Source organism: Amborella trichopoda, chromosome 10 (assembly GCF_054954075.1).
Source record: "Amborella trichopoda isolate Santa Cruz 75 chromosome 10, AtrichopodaSantaCruz75HAP2 v2.0, whole genome shotgun sequence".
In the NCBI taxonomy this organism is placed as follows: domain Eukaryota; kingdom Viridiplantae; phylum Streptophyta; class Magnoliopsida; order Amborellales; family Amborellaceae; genus Amborella; species Amborella trichopoda.
In genome coordinates this window covers 5,972,328-5,992,720 of record NC_142345.1, presented here as the reverse complement: position 1 = coordinate 5,992,720, position 20,393 = coordinate 5,972,328, and the positions used below count along the sequence as shown (strand labels likewise).

At 43.7% G+C, this 20,393-nt stretch overlaps 1 protein-coding gene across 1 annotated transcript; it reads right to left on the bottom strand.

Annotated features, from left to right (window-relative positions):
* Window positions 1-14,698: 14,698 nt before the first annotated feature.
* On the bottom strand, window positions 14,699-18,749 carry RPK2 (receptor-like protein kinase 2). The gene has a single exon (XM_011625658.3). It carries the CDS (start codon window positions 18,504-18,506, stop codon window positions 15,006-15,008), a length of 3,501 nt encoding a protein of 1,166 aa, XP_011623960.1. The 5' UTR covers window positions 18,507-18,749; the 3' UTR covers window positions 14,699-15,005.
* Between the last annotated feature and the right edge of the window lie 1,644 nt (window positions 18,750-20,393).

The window sequence follows — 20,393 nt, the reverse complement described above, 5'->3', positions numbered from 1 at the left end:
AGAGAGAGGGACAGAAGAACTTGGATCTAATGATTTGAACTGTCCAATTTGTTAGTCCTGATAGGTAATTTTCAAGATATCCTATTCATTCGATAGGTATCAAGGCCTTCTCAACGATATATGGGATTACAATTAAATATAAAAAATAGGTGAATTCTAAGATGGTCGATTTCCAAACAGATTACCAAACGACAGAAAATAATTTCACAGTTAAATCTGAACAGTATTACCAAGCATAAGAAGAAAGAGTATGAGAAATATAAATCATAGAAATCTATTGCCTAAGAAATTAATTTACTAAAAGGAAACTATTTAAGCAAACGTGCAGTGCTTTCTCCAAGCAAACATGCTTTTACTAGCCCCATCTAGTACTCCTCTTTCACCCGTTGTAAATACAGGTCGTGGCAGATGGGCGTTTAAGATTCAGCCTTTCTTTCGACTGAAGAAGAGCCGTGATTTCTTGCTGCTCTTACAAATAAATCATTCTTTTATGCTGAGTCTGCTACCCATGTTTTCATTAAGGTATCTTGATGTTTTCTCAACAAAATAAATAAATAAAATAAATAAATTAAGGGTCATCTTCATAACTTGAGAGTGAGAGAGATTATTTTTTAATCTTTCCGTAGCTGGGTTTTCATTAAGGTCATCGTCATGTTTTCTCTTACTCTAAATTGGCAGGAGGTATAGGGAAGGGGCTGGGTCGTGGTGGAAACACCCCTATACTTAGTTACCACATTGTGGTTTCCATTCTTGCCAGCACCACCCACTGATACCTTCAAACAAGTAGGGTCTGTCTTTCCCATTAATTACCCAAAAAAAAAAATTTTGGCAGGAGGCATCACTACTGGATGACAGAATCAGTTGATTTGGATTTGTATTTGTGAGGGAATATGCCAAGGGGGCCACTCATTGCACCAGTATTTCAAACTAATATTCGTCATTTGGATATGACATCAAAATTAATGGAGATACCTATGGATTTCTTCACTCACTTTGCCTATCTGTCGAAACTAAACATATCCCATAACTCTTTATGGGGTATCATCGATTCTTCTATTAGCACCTAAGGGAATTTCGTCGATTCGGGCTTATGCTTCAACTACTCAGGAAAGGTACCATCCAATCTGCCAAACATTTTCTTTACTTTGGACTTGTCAGCAACCTCTCAGGAAAGTTACCCCCAGTCTAACTAATGGACATGACATTAGGGTATTCGAAATTGTCAAAGAACAACTTTGAGGGACCACTTAGGAGGCAATGTTCCTCATGACCTGTGTTAGCCACAACAGTTGCCATCTTGGATCTTTCTTGAAACAATTTAGAGAGCTCCATAGCTCCTTGCTTCAATAATAACTCCGGTTGAGTAAGTGGCACATCAAAACCATTATTATATCCATTACATGAAAAAGATGAATGAATTCTGCCATGGCTAGTCACAAGGTGGTCATGCAAACAGTGTAGAACTTTTGCCACACGTATTTCATGAAGGCAACCCCGAATAGCCGGAATAAAGCTTGGATGATGATATGAAAATGGTGAATGGGATTATGTTGAGGTGGCTAATTCGATAAGGGCAATGAATATGGATACAATGGACTCATTCTCTCTATTATCATGGGAATCGATCTCTCTTCAAACAAGCTTAGTGGTCCCATGCACAGGGAAATGGGCCACTGGAAAGGACTCATTATATTGAACATCCCAAACAATCAACTTAACAGGAACAATTCCCGAATCATTTTCTGAGTTGCATCAAACTGAAGTAGTGGATCTCTCCAAAAATAAGCTGGAATGCCTCTTATATGATTTAGGTGGATCTCTCCACCTAACCTTTCTAGGCATCTTTTATGTAATTTTTCAACCTTTGGAGAAAGCTCTGAAACCTGAAACTCTGTAGATTTGTAGGAAAAGAACGTTAGGATCAGATATCTAGTGTGCTCAAGCTTTTTTTTCCTGCTTCTTCTTTTTGGCCTTTTCTTTTTTTTTGATAGCAGAGACCAATTGGTCTGCATACTATTCACATGCTAGCTTTCATATGAGACATTCTTAGCCATGTAAATCAAAATGTTACCTTTATGAGAGTTTTCCTTTTCGACTCCTCTCCTAACAGTTGCATGAAACCACTAAAACGCCCACCTCTCTAAACTCCTAAGACACTCATCATCTCTATCATATTCCCAAAATATTTTTGTGTAAAAATAGTTGTCGACTTTTTAGTTTTACATTGCATAACAAGCATTCCTATCAATCAAATGTGCTCAGCTGCCAAATCTACAAGGCCTCGGGAGCATGGCACAAAACTAATGCATGTTTTCATCAAACACATATGCTTATGCTGCATAACACAATAAAAGTGTCATACATACATAAATATATAGGGCCATCGCCAAATATATAGGGCAATCGGCAAAATAGAAGTGTCATACATACATAAATACATAGGGCAATCGCCCTATATATAGGACAATCGCCAAAATTAAAGTGTCATACATACATAAATACTTTGAGAAGGCCAAATGACTTATGCTGCATAACACAATCATTCAAAAATGTCTTATCCTTTAGTGGCCTCCGACTCTCATTAGGTGGTTCTATCAAGTATTCTAGTTAAAGTCATTTTTTCCAAATGCCCATGGCAAGTGGTGGATAGTTGACTGTTCATAAAGATTGTAAAGACCCTTTGGACTCGATGAGATATCGAAACTCTATATGTGGAGTCGATAAGGTAGGTGGTTTAGGCATCAGGAACCTGCAAAAGCTTAGCTTGTTGATCTTGGGAAGGAGGTTTGGGGAGGAATGAGGTAGAAAACCTTGATTATTCTGGAAACTACGTATGGAAGCTAATGTCAGTGTGTGATGCATTTGGGAAGAGCATTGTAGGTTCAAGGTAAGAAAGTAGTTGGAGGAATTTATGGGGTGATGTGTGGTGTGCAGAAGCTTGATTTGGCATGAGATGTCTTCTGGATTTGTTGGACGTATACTTGGATTAGAGATGGTGTAGGAGATTGTTCTGATGGGAAGGAAAGCATACAGTTGTGGAGTCACCTTAGGGAGTTTGTTTGTCTACCTACTCAATGAATAAGGGGAAAAGTGGGTTAGTCCATCCATTGACAGAAATGAGGAATCTTTATTTCTCATAGGCAGCACATAAGGATTTGTAACTGAGAGCCAAGGGCGTCTGCTCGTAAGAGTTTTCAGGAGGGTACTCTCCATGCCCAATGATTTTGCAAAATTTTGGCTTCGCAAAATTTGCCTCAGTGTTGGCTGCTAAGACAAGAATATCACATGCAAACACCTTGAAAACAGGGTATACGGTTTCAAACTTTGATGCGCAGGAGGTGGACCATGAAGCACCTCACTGCCATGGTGATTGTTCACAAGGAGTTTAAGATCATCTCTGAAACCTATTCAGAACTGGTGGAATATTTCACAAACCTCTGCTTTGGCAAGGCTTAATTATTTTGTTGTCATGCGGTACTTTCATTGCAAAGGGAGTTCCTTACGACATGATTCTGAAATGAGCATCACCCATATCTAATGTCTCTTTTGAACTACTATATAGCAGGAACTGATAAATCCGACTACGGAGAATGTATACATGGACCATGTAACGCAAATCAGACCAAACAGCTAAATATATTATACTCTCAGAGACATGGAAAATTATAAACTCAACCTCTTAAATATATAGAGGAACCAGAAAAGATGGAACATGGTTACAATATCATAGGCAAAAGCAAACTATCTGAATAAGCATGCTACAAATTAAGCAATATGGATACCTTATAAATTTTTCCACCCTTGAGAAAATTCATACATGTCATCAAGACAGTATCATTAGTTCTAGAAAGTAAAACGAGATCGCTCTATCAAACATTTAACAGAAAAGTCAGACACTGGTAGGCATTTTATCACACATTCAATACTCTTCTGTAGCACAACAAATAACTTGACAAGCAGTTGACTTTAGCAATTCTTCCCCTACTTCTGGCCCAAACTCCCCTGGCACCCACAACAGTTCCTCCTGCTCCTCCACTCCATTAGATCCCTCAGCCTCGGTGACATCCTCATTTATTGAAGGCGTCGACTCGGCTCAAGGAGACATCTTCCGAGTGCTACAAGTAATGGGATTTCCCTACGAGAGCCCTGAGGAAGACATCAAAGCCTTCCTAAAATCTGATGCTCAAGCAAGACTCGACGCAAGAGACAAGAGAGAAAGCATGGCCTCCATTCCCACCTCTGAAGGCAGCTCAGCCCACACGGAGTTTCCAGGTGCGCCTCCCATCCCCTCTGCCCATGCCTGTCCTAACAGACATCACCTTAGGCGGTCTCCTCAACTGGCCTCCTCCTCCAACCGTCTAAGATGAAAATGCTAACCTGGAATGTCCAAGGTTTTGGCGACCTCCAAAAACGTGAGGCAGTATGAAACTTCTGCCTCAAGCACCAACCTGCAGTTTTAGCAATACTAGAGACAAGCTCTCCTCTCCTCCCCCCCCCTCCCTTTATTTGGTCCACCAGATCTGGGGCAGGAGGCCCTGCCAACAGATTGCTCTGGAGGCCCAAGGGGCCTGGGGGGACATTTGGGTTGTCTGGGGCCCAGCCCTTCACGCCCTCCCTTCCTCCCTGATTGCCGCCTTCTCCGTCACAGTGGTACTTTCTAGTCTCAGAAGGCCTGCTGTGGAAGTACACCGCAGTCTATGGCCCCAACTAGGCTCAACTCATAAATCTTCTCTGGGAGGAACTAGATAGGGCCAACCTCACAATTCCTCCCCTTGGTGTTTAGGAGGCAACTTTAATGTCACCAGGTGGTCCTTTGAAAGGAACTTGAATCACAGAGTCGAATAATGCATGCTTAACTTCTTGGATTTCATTTTATGCTACAATCTCCTCGATGTACCCCGTCAAGGTGCCTATTTCATGGGGTCTGACCACTCGCCACCCACCCTCTCCAAGCTGGATCGCTACTTGATCAGTCCCAAATGGGACTTAATCTTCCCGTGATCACAGACCTTATCTCTCCCTAAACCTACCTCACACCGGTCTATCATCTTGGACACCCATCCGGCCCTTATGGGTTTCAAGCCCTTCCACTTCGAACTCCATTGGCTCGAGGAGGCGGACATCTACTCTCTCATTCCCTCTTGGTGGCCATCCTTCTCCAAACAGGTCCATGGGTGGGCCAGTTTCCGACTGCAGTGCAAATCACAACTCTTCAAGGCTTCCCTTAAAAATTGGAGTCATCCCCAGGCAACTTCAGGGCCCAGAAAGATGTCTTTACTTCAATCCATTGCCAATTGGGACCAGATCGAGGAGGGTAGGGCCCTGACCGCCAACGAACTCCTTCAAAAAACCCAACACAAACACCAATTCCAGACCATTCTCCACCAAGAGGAGATCTATTGGGCCCAACATTTTAAGCTAAAGCGGATTAAGCATGGGGACCTCAACACAGCCTTCTTTCATACAATAGCTAACTGTAGAAGGCGAGAGAACACTGTAACCCAGATCAAAGTGAGCAACATTACCCTGGATAGTCCCAACCAGGTGGAGCAGGCTGTCATAGACTGCTTCAAAAATATTTTTGTTGCCCCACAGGACCATAGGCCCCTTATGTCAGATCTAGCCTTCCTCTCCATCCTCCCCGAAAAGGCAGAATCGTTGGAAAGACAGTTCACCAAAGAAGAAGTCCTAAAAGCTATCACAGGCCTGAGCCAAGATAGGGCCCCTGGGCCGGATGGTTACCCGGTCGCCCTCTTTAAGACCTTCTAGTCCTATCTTTGTGGAGACATTCTGTCCTTCAAAGAGTTCCACTCTAGAGGCATCATTCACAAAACCATGAATGCCACTCTTATCGCTCTCATCCCAAAAATTAAAGGTGCCAAGGAACTCAAGAACTTCCATCCTATTAGCCTCATCGATAACTCCTACAAGATACTTTCCAAAGTCTTGGCCTCCCGCCTCAGAGATACTTGGCTGGATCATCTCCCCTTGCCAGGGGGCCTTCGTGAAGGACAACCAGATCCTTCATGGAGCCTTGGCAGCTCATGACTGTATACATTCTCGCCATCTCTCCAAAAAACTAGGAATCGTCATGAAGTTGGACTGGGAGAGAAGGCCTATGATCATGTGGACTGGGCCATTCTCAAAGAAACAATGTCTAGGATGGATTTTGGAAACCGCTGGAAAAGATGGATCCAAGGCTGTATTTCCAGTCCTTTCTTCTCGGTCCTCATCAACGGTACTCTGAAAGGCTTCTTCCCCTCTTCTAGAGGTCTCAGGCAAGGAGAACCTCTCTCCCCTTTCCTTTTTGCTATAGTAGGTGAAGTGTTTAGCATATCCATTGAGAGGCTGTATCATCACGGCCTTACCCCACTGGTTTTCAAATCAAAAACCAAGGTCCAACCATCTCCCACCTGCAATATGCAGACGACACCATCCTCTTTTGTGGGGCCGACCGCCAACAAGTTGACCGCCTGCTTCTCTTCCTCAAATGTTTCGAATTGGCCACAGTTTTCAGGGTTAATATGGGCAAAACCAGAATGATTGGGGCAGCTGCGAGGGTCCATACTATCTCCTCTTTGGCCGATAGACAGGGTTGTGAGGTAGATGAGCTTTCCTCATCGTACCTGGCTTCCCCTTTGCATTGGCAAACCCAAATACAGCCAATCGAGTCATCTTATTGATAAATTTGACCGTAAGCTGGCTGGGTGGAAGGTTCGGTTCCTCTCATCTGCAGGCAGAATTACCCTTATCAAGGATACTCTATCAAATGTCCCCATGTTCCAAATGTCCATTTTCCATATACCCTCACGCATCGCCGCTAACTAGAGTAGCTTATGCGTAATTTTTAATGGTCGGGTGAAGGGGACAACTCTAAATTCCACCTCATCTCTTGGGATATGCCTAAGCACCTCGGGAGGTTGGCTATTCGCAGTCTAAAAAATAACAACATGGCCCTCTTCAGCAAGTGGTGGTTGGCCACCCAGGACCACCATTTGCGGCAGCAAGTGGTCCGCCACAAATATCACTTCCTTCCCTCTGAATTGGTGCCCCAAACAAGGGTTGGTAGCCAGCCATCAGGGGCATGGAGATCAGATTTTTACCTTGATCAGGCCACAGAGTGAAATTCTGATTGGATCTCTGGCTTAGTAACGCCACCCTGTGAACCTGTTCCCTGAGACTGTTTAGCCTTGCTAGCAATGCTCAGAAGACTATTGTGGATCACTTTAACACCTTAGGTCCCTCTAGAAGTTGGAATCCCAATTTCAGGAGACCTCTGGCTGATCATGAGATTGACGACTTCCTCGCTTCTTCCACTTTGATCCAAACAGTATTCCTCCCCCTCCAAGGTGATGATCGAATAGTTTGGTCCTTTACTGCCTCCGGCATCTTTTCGGTTACTCATTCTATCGTTCTCTTTTACATACATCCCTTCCCTCAGCCCTCTCCTCCCCCTCTATGCCGAAGGCCTGGTTTCCCTTTATTCCCCCAAGAATACAGGTGTTCAATTGGATAACCCTAGCTGAGCGAGCCTTGACAGTGGACCAGCTACAAAGGAGGGGCCTGCCCATACCCTAATAGATGCAAGATTGCTTGACAGCTGAAAAAACACACCCCCACCTATTCATCCATTGCAAGGTGGTCATTGGTCACTGGGGGGTCCTGCTACAACTCTTCGGGTGGTATTGGGTAACTCCAAGAAATGTCCCTGATCTCTTCACCTAATCTCGGCACCTCATTGCGCCCACCCCCTTGGGCTAAAGCTGGCATTCAGCTTTGGAAGGCATCCGTTGCAGCCACCCTTTGGGTGATTTGACCCGACAGGAACAATTGCATCTTTTTTTTAAACTGCTGACTGTATTATATGTGAAGTAAAGGGGTATCACAAGAGGTAAGTCTTGCAAAAAATAGGCTACCCAAAAGGTTAGTTGTCCTATACAAAAGCCCTCTAGGAGCCCAGAAAATCTCAAACAATCTTCACAACCATGCACTATTAGGGGCTAGCCCAAAAAGGTGCTGAGCAACGCTACTGTGGGATTGTTTGAAGCACCCTCCCTAGCTAGGAGGTCGGCTTCAGCATTGGCTTCCCTCCAGATGTGTCTCCACATGACGTTGATGGAGCTGATGATGTGGAAAATCTCGTCAAATAGGTGAACCAAACGCCACAGACAAGGGGAGGATGTAGTGGACCAAGCAATTGTGTTCTTGGAGTCACTTTCAACTTCTAAGACCGTACCCCAATTAGGATTGAACTTTCTGAAGCCTACAAGGAGAGAGCCTCTGCAAGGGTCGAATCAGCATGGCCAATGAGGATGGAGAAGGAGACGAGAGTGCTGCTGATGTGAGATTTGAAGGTGCCTCTAATGCCTGAAGGGCCCAGGTTGCCGAGAGAGCAACCATCATAGTGAAGTTTGATGTTGCCCACGTCAGGTGGAGACCCACAGGGAAGCACGAGAGATGGTAGTGCGTCGCAAATTGAGGAAGGCCTGCCAATTCTGAAAGAATTCTGTATGGGAAAAGTGCTTGAAGATCTTGTGGTGCATGGCCCTGAAGGTGACAAGTCTAGGATCTCGTCATAACAGCATTGGACTGTACTTCTCTCCCCCCTGAAAGTTCTGTTGTCTTTTTTTTTTATATAATGTTAACGTTTGTATAGAGGAAAAGGGGTTACATAAGGTTCTTCCAGGGGACCCACCAGCTGGATCGCCTGGCAAAAAATAGATTACCCAAAAGAGTAACCTTATACAAAAAAGGGGCTTATATCAGTTGCCCTATACATAAGTGTACAGAGAAAGCCGGAAAAGTATAAGAAGTCAGCCATATACAAAAGAAACCAGAGGAACAGTCCTTTGGTACCAAAAAGGCTGGCACCTGTTTTCTAGAAGTTCGTCCCAGAAGGTCCATGATCCACCATCTGTGCAAGAGCCCCATCCCTAGCTAGCTGGTCTGCGAGGGAGTTTGATTCCCTCCAGGTATGCATCCACAAGACGTGAAGATCCCTGCAAATGTGGGAGATTTCATCAAAGATGGGTGCGAGGTACCAAGGAGCAGGGGCACGTCCCGCCCAGATTAAGATGTTCTTTGCGTCTTCTTCTACTAGCAATGGAAGGTCCCAGCCAGATTGGAATACTTCGAGTCCGACAGGAAAGCCAAAGACTCAACCAACTGAGAATCAGTATGACCTATGTGAGTCGAGAAGGTTGCTAGAATGTGTCCAAGAGGAACTCAGAACACCCCCAATGCCCAAAGGTCAGGGATTCCCACCCGTCAAAGTTTAACTTGATGTGATTTTCAGGGGGGGGCAGCCAATTGTTTGCTCTCGCAGGCCAGCGCGGATGGAAATGAATGACAGTTTCCCAACTATGAATGAAAGCCGAGGCTGAGATGCCATTGAAGGCTTTGTGATTAAATGCCCAGAAAATCACTAAGGATGTCATTCTATGGAAAAGGTTTGTGACCTCACTTTTCGCTCCTCTAAAGATCCTCAAGTTTCTCTCGGTCCAAATGACCCATATGGTTGCCGCTATGGATGCCCTCCAAAAGAGTCTACCTGCCTTAGGCCAAGGAGGGTCCACGGCGAGGAAGAAGAGGTCTGGAATAGAGGCTGGAGTTACCCAGGACAGACTGAAGAGTCCAAGGATTTTACTCCACAAGTTATAGGCGAGAGTGCAGTGTATGAAGAAGTGGGGGTTGTTCTCTTCCTCGCAGCAGCACATTGCACACCTGTTTGGTATTGGGATACCTCTCCGTTGTAGGTGATCTACCGTGAGGGCTCTTTCCAAGCCTGCTAACCAGTTAAAAGCCTGCACCTTCGGTGGGGCAACGGAGGACCACACCTTGAGGACGACAGAAGAAGGGGAAGGAGTGGCGGCAGCAGCAAGATCTTGTAAAAAGAAGAGACGGAGAATAGTCCTGCAGACAAGGGAGTCCAGATGATTCTATCAGCCCCAGAATAGGCCAAGAAGGTGGAGTGAAGTAAGGATGCCAACGAAGTGAATTCCAGGAATTCGGGGTCCAAAAGGGACCGTCTGAAACGAGGGTTCCAAACCCTTGGGCTCCCTAAGGCTGGGAGCTCTTCAGCTATGGAGGACAATGGATTGGAGGCCAGAGAGAATAATAAGGGGAACCAATCCCTCAAGGGGGTGTGACCTAGCCAAATGTCAGACCAGAAATTAATGCTGTGACCACTCCTCCGGTGAAACCAAATATTCTGCTGAAAAGCAATCAAGGCCGTAGAGAAAGATTTTCAAGCCCCCGAGGTTCTGGTGGGTCTTCTGCCCTCCGGCAGCCAAGCATTCTGTGGGATACGATATTTAGAACAAATCACATTAGCCCAAAGAAGATTGTTATGGTTCGCTAGACGCCACCACCATTTGCCGAGCAGAGCAGTATTCTGTTTTCTCAAAGATCTAATCCCTAGTCCTCCAAAATGTTTGGGTTGGCAGACTTTCAGCCAAGAGACAAGGAGAAACTTAGTAGAATCAGAGCAGCCTGACCAGAGGAAATTTCTCATAAGCTGTTCGAGGTGATAGGCCACTACTGCCGGCATGTGGAATAGAGACATAAGGTACACCGGAGTGTTTGACAAAGTAGCCTTTATCAGTGTAGTCCTGCCTGCGAATGATAGGAATCTGCCTTTTCACCCAGCCAGACGTCGGTCTACTCTATCTATATCATGAGACCACTATCCCTTTTTGGGTTTCCAAATACCCAATGGCATCCCTAGGTAGGCAGTATGTAGGTCTTCGACTTTGCACTGCCAAAGGGGGATGAGTTCTCTGGTTTCAGAGGGGGAAAGAGCGACCCCAATCATGGTAGACTCCCCATATTAACCTTGAAGCCAGTGGCGTATTCAAAACACTTTAGGAAGCGTAAGTTCTCAATTTCGAGAGGTACAGCATCCATGAACAACAGCATGTCATCTGCATACTGTAGATGAGTAACCGTAGGGCCTCTAGGACTGCTCTTGAAGCCTGAAAGAAGGTGGGACTGGTACATGCGTGAGACAGAGCAGCTGAAGACCTCAGTCGAAATTGCGAAGAGGAAAGGGGACAAGGAGTCCCCTTGCCTAAGACCCCTTGAGGGAGAGAAGAAACCTCTTGGTGTACCATTAATGAGCACGGAGAAGAAGGTATGGGCGAAACAGCCCCTCATCCAGTTTCTCCAACGGGTCCGTCCCAAATCCCATCCTAGCCATTGTTTCATCCAAAATGGCCAGTCGACGTGGTCATAGGCCTTTTCCCAGTCGATCTTAAAGATGAGGCCAGGTTTTTTGGTAAGGGGTCTGGAGTGGATGCACTCTTGAGCGACGAGGAACCCATTGAGGATCTGCCTTTCTTTAATGAAAGCGCTCTGATTCAAGGATATCACGAAGGGTAGCACCTCTTTAATCCTAGTGGCCAGCACTTTGGACAGAATTTCATACGTTGAATTGAGCAAGCCGATTGATCTGAAACCCTTGAGTTCCTTAGCCCCTTCAACCTTGGGAACTAAGGCGATGAAAGTGCCATTTATCGCTTTGTGGACCCCCTCCAGGCCTGGGGCTTTGTCTTTGCCCAGGTCTGAAATGGCTTCCAAGATCTCCTGCTCCGTGAAGGGTCTTTCCAACCACTGGGACCAGTGATTAGGTAAGGTAGGGAATTGGAGGTCCCCCATCCTGGGCCTCAGTTCAGAAGGGACTGAATAGAGCGATTGATAGAAGGAAAGAATAGCTTCTTCGATATCAGCAGGTTGGTCTAGGACAGAATTTTCCACCTTGAGCGTCGAGATGGAGTTCTCTCTACGCCAGCAATTAGCTATTTTGTGGAAATATCCAGTGTTGTGGTCACCAAGGCGCAGCCATTTGATCTAGAGCGCTGAAACCAGAAGATCTCTTCTTTGTTTAGGGTAGAGAAATAATCAAGTTTGAGTTGGGTCCTGAGGTTGGACTCAGCGGTAGAGAGGGGTTGGAACTCTTCTGACAGGTCTAGGTCTTGAATGGCCGACGGAAGGAAGGTTTTGGTTTGACTGAAGTTCCTAGGGATAGTTCTGCTCCAGTTTCTGAAGTCAACTTTCAGAAGTTGAAGTTTCCTTTTGAGGATAAACCCTGCCCTACCCGAGACTAATGGTGAGAAAGAGTCCCACCATTGAGGGATAAGAGAGGACAGAGAAGGCTCTTCCAGCCATGCCAGCTCAAAACGGAATGGTTTCAGGTCCCTGTGAGCTGAGTGTGTTTGGAGTAGAATAGGGCAATAGTCTGAAGTCGGTTTAGGGAGAGCCATTGCATGGGACCCTGGGAAGGTATCATCCCATTGCAGAGAGGTTAGGAATCTATCGAGTTTGAATAGGGTGGGTTGGGAAGAATGATCAGACCACGTGAACAGGTTGTCCTGTAAAGGGATGTCAAGAAGTTCATTATGTGAGATGAAGTCTGAGAAATCGAGCATTCCTTCTGAGATATTAGAGTTGTTGTTGCGCTCAAAAGACCACCTTGTGATGTTGAAGTCTCCTCCAAGGCACCACGCCTGGTGGGGGAGATTGGCAACAAGATCCAGTTCTTCCTAGATTACTCACCTGGACCAAGTGGGAAGGTATCAGCCACAGTGGCCTGGGGGTCCTAGGCTAGGCGTGAGAGATGAGGAACTAGATTACTCACCATATATTGGCCAATCCACAGGTCTTGCCAGAAGCATAAGTGGAGCCGTGGATGAAAGCAAATGTTAGAGAGGAAGGAGTCCCAGCTGCAAAGGATGGACCTCCATAAGCCTGAGATTCTTCCTGTGGTTCTACAAGGAGGAATCCGATCTGCGCTGCCAAAACAGTATTTGTTGCCTATGACCTGCCTCCAGAGGTGGTCGGGTTGGGTAGCGTTACGCCGCCACCATTTACTTAACAGGGCAGTGTTTATGGGCCAAAAATCACAGCCTTTCGAAACACTTCTTCCACTCCAACCTCCTTAACTGGACAGCATTGCTGCATACCAGACCTGTACGCATTCCCTGGTCTTCCCTATGGAGACCTCCTGACCCCAGGCATATCAGATTCAACTTAGATAGTTGCTCTCTTGGAAACCCAGGCCCAGCCGGCATTGAAGGCATGTTTAGAGACATGCAGGAATGAAGCAGCGCTCCTTTTCCAAGTCCATTGGTCACTCAGACTCCAACACTGCCGAAACCCTCTCCCTCCTAAGGGCCTCAAGCTTTTTGACCCCTGCTGGGGTGCTTCCTTGATCGTCGAAGGCGACTCCAAAAATGTCCCATATGCCCATGGAGACTGGCTAACTTCTTCAACAAAAGTTTGCACCTAAGCGCAAACCTGTCCATCGCTTGGAGACAAATCTGGCAAGAGTCAAACTCAGCAGCAGATACTTTGGCCAGAGGAGGGGCCAATTCTGCCATGCCCCGCTAGGAACCAGTGCTGCACCTTTTTAAGAGCTGGACCCTTTTTTGTATACTCGATAGATAGTTCTGTGATACTGCATTTCCTTGTATATTCCCTCTTTAATTGGCCCCTTGAAGCCTGCCCCAACTTGGGGAGGTTATTTTTTGTACACAATACTTTATTTTAATACGAAGTTAATTGATTCCCAAAAAACAAAAACAAATAACTTGACAATGTTTGCCCCCATTATCTGTAACCACAATCTTAACATGAATTGCAGAACCAACCATGCAAAAATAAAATCAGTAGCACTATCCCAAACAAAGAAAGAAGAAGAAGAAAACTGCAGAATCCTGGAGGTACAAGGAACACTGAAATGTCAAAAGAAGTAAAGACAATAGGTAAAAGCCCAATGAAAGAGGACTCGTAGAAGAAATAACAGCCACTAAACTAATATGTTTCCCATGTTAATATAGGCTGCTCAAAGAAGTTTCCAAAATGAAAAGTGTGGACAGAAAGAAGACTTGTAAGTAACATGCAGATTGATTTAATTCCTTGGATCATTTACTCTCATAAATGGACAAGTGGCTACAATATTGATGACATGAATGTGTATACAATAATGAAGTAATTTTTAAAGATAAAATTGTCCAGACATTTTATTGATTGTGAATGCAAACCTAATATTCTGTCATGAACTTATTGTTCCTGACAAATAGAGGCATGCGTAACTGTAACCATAAGGAGGAACAATAAGTGCATGACTATTGCTTTTGCTATATTATTCAACAAATCCTGAGAAATGGTACAATTGAGATACCAATTTTGGGGGCTTTGCCTATGGAATGTCTATATGAATAGCATCAATGTCATTGGGAGCTTCAGTCTAAGTCCCATATGCAAAAGATCTCCAAGCTCATTGAAGTAGGAAAGCTGCCACAACACAAAGTTACTGCAAAGGAATAAAGCACTACTAGTTTACAATTTCCATGCACTAAATGTGGAACAATTACTTAAAAAGGATGCATATCTGGCCCCATTGAGTTCTCAGAACTCATAATAAACTGCTGCTATGATAGTGTATCAGTAATTTATAACTTCCAGCAGCTTTTAGAACTGAATGTATCAAACAATTATGCAGGCATGACATTGCTAAAAGACATTCAAATATATTAGTGACTTATCTATTTTAAAGTTATATATGTTAAAGTACATAATCATGAGATGCACATCAAAGGAACAATAAAAAAAAGGTGATGCAAAGTTCTTCGCTATTAAATGTCAAAAAGAAAAAGTGATTCACATCAGAGGCTGCATCTAAACCTAATAGACACATGGGTGCAAAAGGAAGAGACAATGCCATTGAGATAGAGCAACCAAAAAAAAACCACCTGAGAATTGGTACAATTGAGATACCAATCTGCATTCTTCTGCAGATTTTACATTTCCTCTGAGGAAACCATGAGGAAAAATGGTTACTGTATATTACAGGAGGATTTCATCTTTCTTTTACAATACATACAACTCAGAACCGCACCTGAGGATGCTAAAAAATGGACTAAATAGGAAGCTAAAAAAAAAAAACTCTGCCCTCTCTAGTGTAAAAATCAAATGTGTAAATGACTTAAATAGCCGAACAACTCTTGCTAGCATGTTGGGGGCTGAAGTTGTTTCAACCGTTGAACAACTTGCTTCATCGAAGGCCTAACCGACAAGGACTCAAAAGTACACATAACGGCCAGGTGGAGAGTCTCAACCAAATCATCATGAGGCCCCACATCCCAAAGGCCAGCAGTGAAAACTTCCCTTGCCTGTCCCTGCCTTAGAAGCATACACGCCCACTGAACGATATTGAAACCGTTTCCATATGATGAGAATGAGGGATCTAAGGCTTTCTTATCAGATAACAACTCCAAGAGAACCACGCCATAACTATACACATCTGCCTTGTCAGATACACGGCAGGTCATTGCATACTCAGGAGCAACATACCCAAAAGTCCCTGCCACATCAGTGGTTGCATGGGTTTCTGAAGTACCCAAAAGCCTAGCCAACCCAAAGTCTGAAAGATAAGCATTGTAATTATTGTCCAACAAGATATTACTCGGCTTAATGTCACGATGAAGGACCCTAGGAACGCATTCATCATGTAGATAAGCCAGGGCTCGAGCAATATCCAGAGCAATCTTATGAAGCATCCTCCAGTCCACAGTTCTTTTAGACCTCTCCTGAATAAATTTCTCCAAGTTGCCCCCGGGTAAATAATTATATATGAGAAACATCTCAGTTTCACTAGCGTGATACCCAATCAGGGTAACAAGATTGGGATGGCGCACTCTTCCAAGTGTTTTGATCTCGGCATCAAATTGTTGGACCCCCTGAAACCGGCCAACAGAGAGCCTCTTAATTGCTACTAAAGTTCCTGGTGCCATCTCAGCCTTGTAAGTGGCCCCGAAACCTCCATTGCCAATGCAATTGCGAGCATTGAAGCCCCCTGTAGCCCTTACCACGCTCTCAAAAGTAAGGGAAACCCCAATATTTGAGAAAGTTATAACCTCTCTCCTTCCCGAGCCTTGGCCACTCGAGCGAGGAATGCATTTCCTCGTGTATACAAAGAGAAAAATCAGGGCAAGAAGAACAGAAACTATGAGAGATGCCGAGGTAATTGAGGCAATCTCGATGGGGTTAAACCCACTATTCTTTCGAGACACGCTCTCTGATGGAGAATAAGCGTACTGTGTGTTAGACCCACTTTGCCCCTGCTGCTCTGTAGAGGGTCCTGACTGCGATGCAAGGTGACAAGACTCAAGAAGCAATGGGTTCCCAAGCACACTATCACACCTCACTGATGTCACATTCCGGGGTATCGGCCCAGATAAGTTATTGAATGAAACATTAAATACAGATAGTGAAGTCATTTTGGAAAAGCTTGAAGGAATTTGCCCGGAAAGCTTGTTGTTGTCAAGTAAAATAGAAGTCAGGTTCTTCAAACCTGCAAATCCATCTGGAATCTTGCCTGTCAGGAAGTTTGAGGATAGTTCCAAAACTTGAAGAGAAGGCAATTGAGCCAATCCTGAAGGAATGCCTCCTGTCAAGGTGTTTCCTGCCAATGAAAGATACCGCAAGTTCTTGAGTTGGCCAAATTGCATAGGTATCTGACCAGACAAAAGGTTTCTACTCAAATCAAGACTTTCAAGAGACAGCAAATTCCCAAAACTCGGTGGCAAAAAACCCACAATTCTATTCTCAGATACATCCAACTGCTTCATTGATATGCAACCATTACTTGCCACCTCAGGAAGCTCGCCTGATATGCTATTTCTACTGAGATTGAGAATCATACCAGACAAAATGTCGCAGGTTTCAAACACATAACCAGGCAGCTTGCCACTGATATTATTTCCACTTGCCAAGAAAGCATACAGAGGGTCCATTTCCAATCTCACAGGTGCAACGATTGGTAGCAAAGGGACTGAACCCGTGAAATTGTTCCAACTGAAATCGTGAAAGATGGGAAGATTATCCGTTTCCAAATAAGGCATTGATGAGCCAGAACGAGCATTGCAGGCAAAGAAGGACATGTAAACTGATGAATAATCCCACTGACCATACAACCCATTTGAAGGCAGCTGCCCTTGCTTTTCAACAACAAAAGAAGGAATCGGCGGGCACCCAGTTTCCAAAAACTTGGGAATATCACCTGACAAAGAGTTCCCACTGACATTGAAAAGGCCCATACAAGGCACCAGTAGTTTCTCAGTAAGCACCCCAGTAAGCTTATTAGAACTCAAGTCGAAATAATACATGTCCTTGCATTCATGGAAAGAGTAGGGGAACTCTCCATTGAAAAAATTCCCACCTAAATTAATCATTTGCAAGCTCTTGCAAGCACCCCAATACTTGGGCAGAGGACCATCTAAAGTTGCCTTTGGTGCCCAAATTATCCGAATCATGGAAAGGTTCGCCAAACTATCAGGAATCCCACCCTCAAAATAATTAAACTCTCCTTTATCATCACTAGAAAACCCACTAAATGAATCCATAAGAGAATGTTCTTTTCCAAACATTTGAGGGTCATACTCATTAGAGAGTATGAGCACTGATAAATTTTTACAATTCCCTAAGTCACTTGGTATATGCCCACTCAAACTATTCCTTGAAATATCAAGTACTTCAAGAGCAGAAAGCCGACCAAGATCAGGAGGAATCCCACCATCCAAAATGTTTGACGAAAGCAATAAAGATCTCAATCTGCTGCAATTTCCAAAATTCGAAGGAATCCCGCCTGTAAAATAATTACCCATCAAATGCAAATGCTCCAGAAACTCACAATTATTACCGATATCACCAGAAATGGAGCCTGAAAGCTGGTTAAATGAGAGAAAGACACCTCTAAGGTTTGAAAACTTCCCCAAAAAGTCGGGTAAAGTTCCATTAAGCAGGTTTCCAGCTAAGTTCAGTATCTGCAAATTAGGGCAACCTGAAAGGGAAGCTGGGATCGAGCCAGTGAACCGATTGTAGCCAAGATTAACCACACGAAGTGAGCTCAGAAGCCCCAATTCCATGGGCAAATTCCCAGAAAGTGAATTCCCCTCAAGTTCAAGCTCTTCCAAGAGTTTCAGGCTGCCAATCTCTCTAGGAACTTCTCCATAAAGATCATTAAAAGGCAATGACAATACCCTAAGCCAAGTCAAGTTACCCAATGATCCAGGCAATTGTGCCCTAATTTTACAACTGGACCCATTTCCAGAAACGCTTTCACTATTACAGTTGCAGCCACCATGAGAAGCAAGCGAAAACGCTAGAAATCCATTACAGGAAGCAGAGCTAGAGTTACCTTTAAAACAGTCACTCCCAGCTATGCGGATTGCCGAAACCCTAAACTTAGTCGAGTCACAGGTGATCCCAGTCCAAGAGCACGGATCTGGGTCATTAGGGTTCCAATTTGATAGAAAGCCAGAAGAACCAGGTGCCACATAGGCCTTGAAGTCAAGAAGAGCAGCCATGTCCTCCTTGTACCCAGCAACCCCAGCGGAAAGCCATGGCTGAAGCAGAAGAGCGAGAATTAGGGTTTGGAAGAGGGTTAGGGTTTTGCTAAGCCGCCATCGCCACGGAAAACCAGGAGAGAGCTTCACCGGAAGAAGCATTGCTCTGTGGTTTCTTTCTCTTTTCGAGTTCGTCTTTTTACCTTATGTAGATCGGAGAAAACCCAAACCCTAACCCTAACCTAGACCAAGCATTTGAGACAGAGAGAGAGAGAGGAGACTGACTGAGGAGAGAGAATGGGAGAGAAAAGTCTGAATGTAGAGAGAGAATGAAAAGAGCTAGAGGGAATGAACGAGGAGCAAATGTCGAGAGAAAATTAGAGAGAGAGAGAGAGAAAGGGTCATAGTCTGAGACGCGTTTTTCTCTCTTTCCACTATCTTCACATAGTGGGGACCACCGGAGCAGCCGGTGAGCACTTGTACGGATACGGAAAACTCACCGGCAACAGCCGGTGGGTTCGAAGGGGCTTCCGGTTTCCCCAATAGGGAGAGAGATTCGTCGTACGGAACCGCGTATAAGGGACACGTGTTGGTGTCCGATGAAGCCTGTTGACGTGGTGTCCGCCTCCTCATAAAAGTTTGAATAATTAGCAATTAAAATATTATTGGAAAGTAAATTAAAAATATTGATACTAATTTAATTAGTTGGAACGTGGTATTTATTGGGTCCTTATTTATTTATTATTGTGCAAGGCAATTCTATTGGAATGGGAGAACTTGTTTCCTTTCTCTAAAATAAAGAATTTTGTGTTTTTTAAAAATTATGTTCAATACATTTTGTGTTTTAAAAAATTATGTTTAATATTCAATAATATAAGCATGGAATAGATGCATGTGAAAATGTCATTTGAATAATGATGGAAACACCTCAAAAATATGGACTCGGTTAAATCAACAATGTTATCAATGAAGTGGTTGCTTTTAAAACTTCTTTTATTTAAGGACCTCAAGTCTTTTGTTAAGATTGCCCTTGTTATATGCTTGTAATGTCAAGGTAGCATGGGCGACTTAAGTCACTTGAATTAACTTTGAATATATTTATTATTTAAAAGAAAAAAATTATATACTAAAATAAATAATGGACAATATTGCGATAGTACTTCTACAAGTAAAGTTGTCACTAGCAGTGGCAATGGACTCGGGACTTGAGGAGTAAACCCGAATCGGGTCCGGGTATTGATTCAAAATTTGAAGCCGGCAAGTGAGGTCCATGACCAAGTATTTAAACAATATTTACTACATGATATTTAAACAATATTTAAGTAAATTTAACTATATATTGTAGTTATAACATTTAAAATATATGTATTTTGATTATCTGTCGGATCCAGATTCAGGTCTTGGTACCACATTATATTTTGGGTTTGGGTCTAAATCTAGGTCCAGGTCCGGGTCCCATAATAAGTTTTCCAGGTCAGGGTCTGGGTCCGGGTCTGGGGTCACCTTATTCAAACCTTAAAAAATCTTATTCTAGATTGAAACTTAGAACAAGTGGAAGCATTTTGGCAATTCAACTTCATTTAAATCAGTAAGACATTATTCTTTGCTCGTTTTAGGTTCCAAATATGGAACCGAATTTTAAATGAAAACCCAAAAAAAAATACCTTCATTTTAGATCATACGACCAGTAGCATGTTTGGCCTTAAAAATTAGTCGAGGAGGTACTAAAATGAAATAACTTCTAAAAAGTAACTATTTCTATTGATAAATTGGTTTATAAACCATTGATGTATCTTTTGAGGTAGTTTATCATTTTGTTGATATTTCTCTCTCTCTCTAAACTAGTTAGAATTTTTATAGAGCAAAATGCAATAAACAGATTGGAACCATAACTTTTTGAGATGATCCAATGCTAAAAATAATGTAAAGATATGAAGATAGGAAGTTGGCTTTTTATTGACATTAGGTGCAAAAGCAGTGTAGGATTGTCTCCATATTTGAGCCAAAAGGAGATTATTGTGGTCTCCTTTCCACCAAAACCGGCAATAA

Coding starts and splice junctions, on each gene's coding strand:
- RPK2 (XM_011625658.3), bottom strand. CDS start 18,506: ATGCTTCTTCCGGTGAAGCTCTCTCCTGGTTTTCCGTGGCGATGGCGG.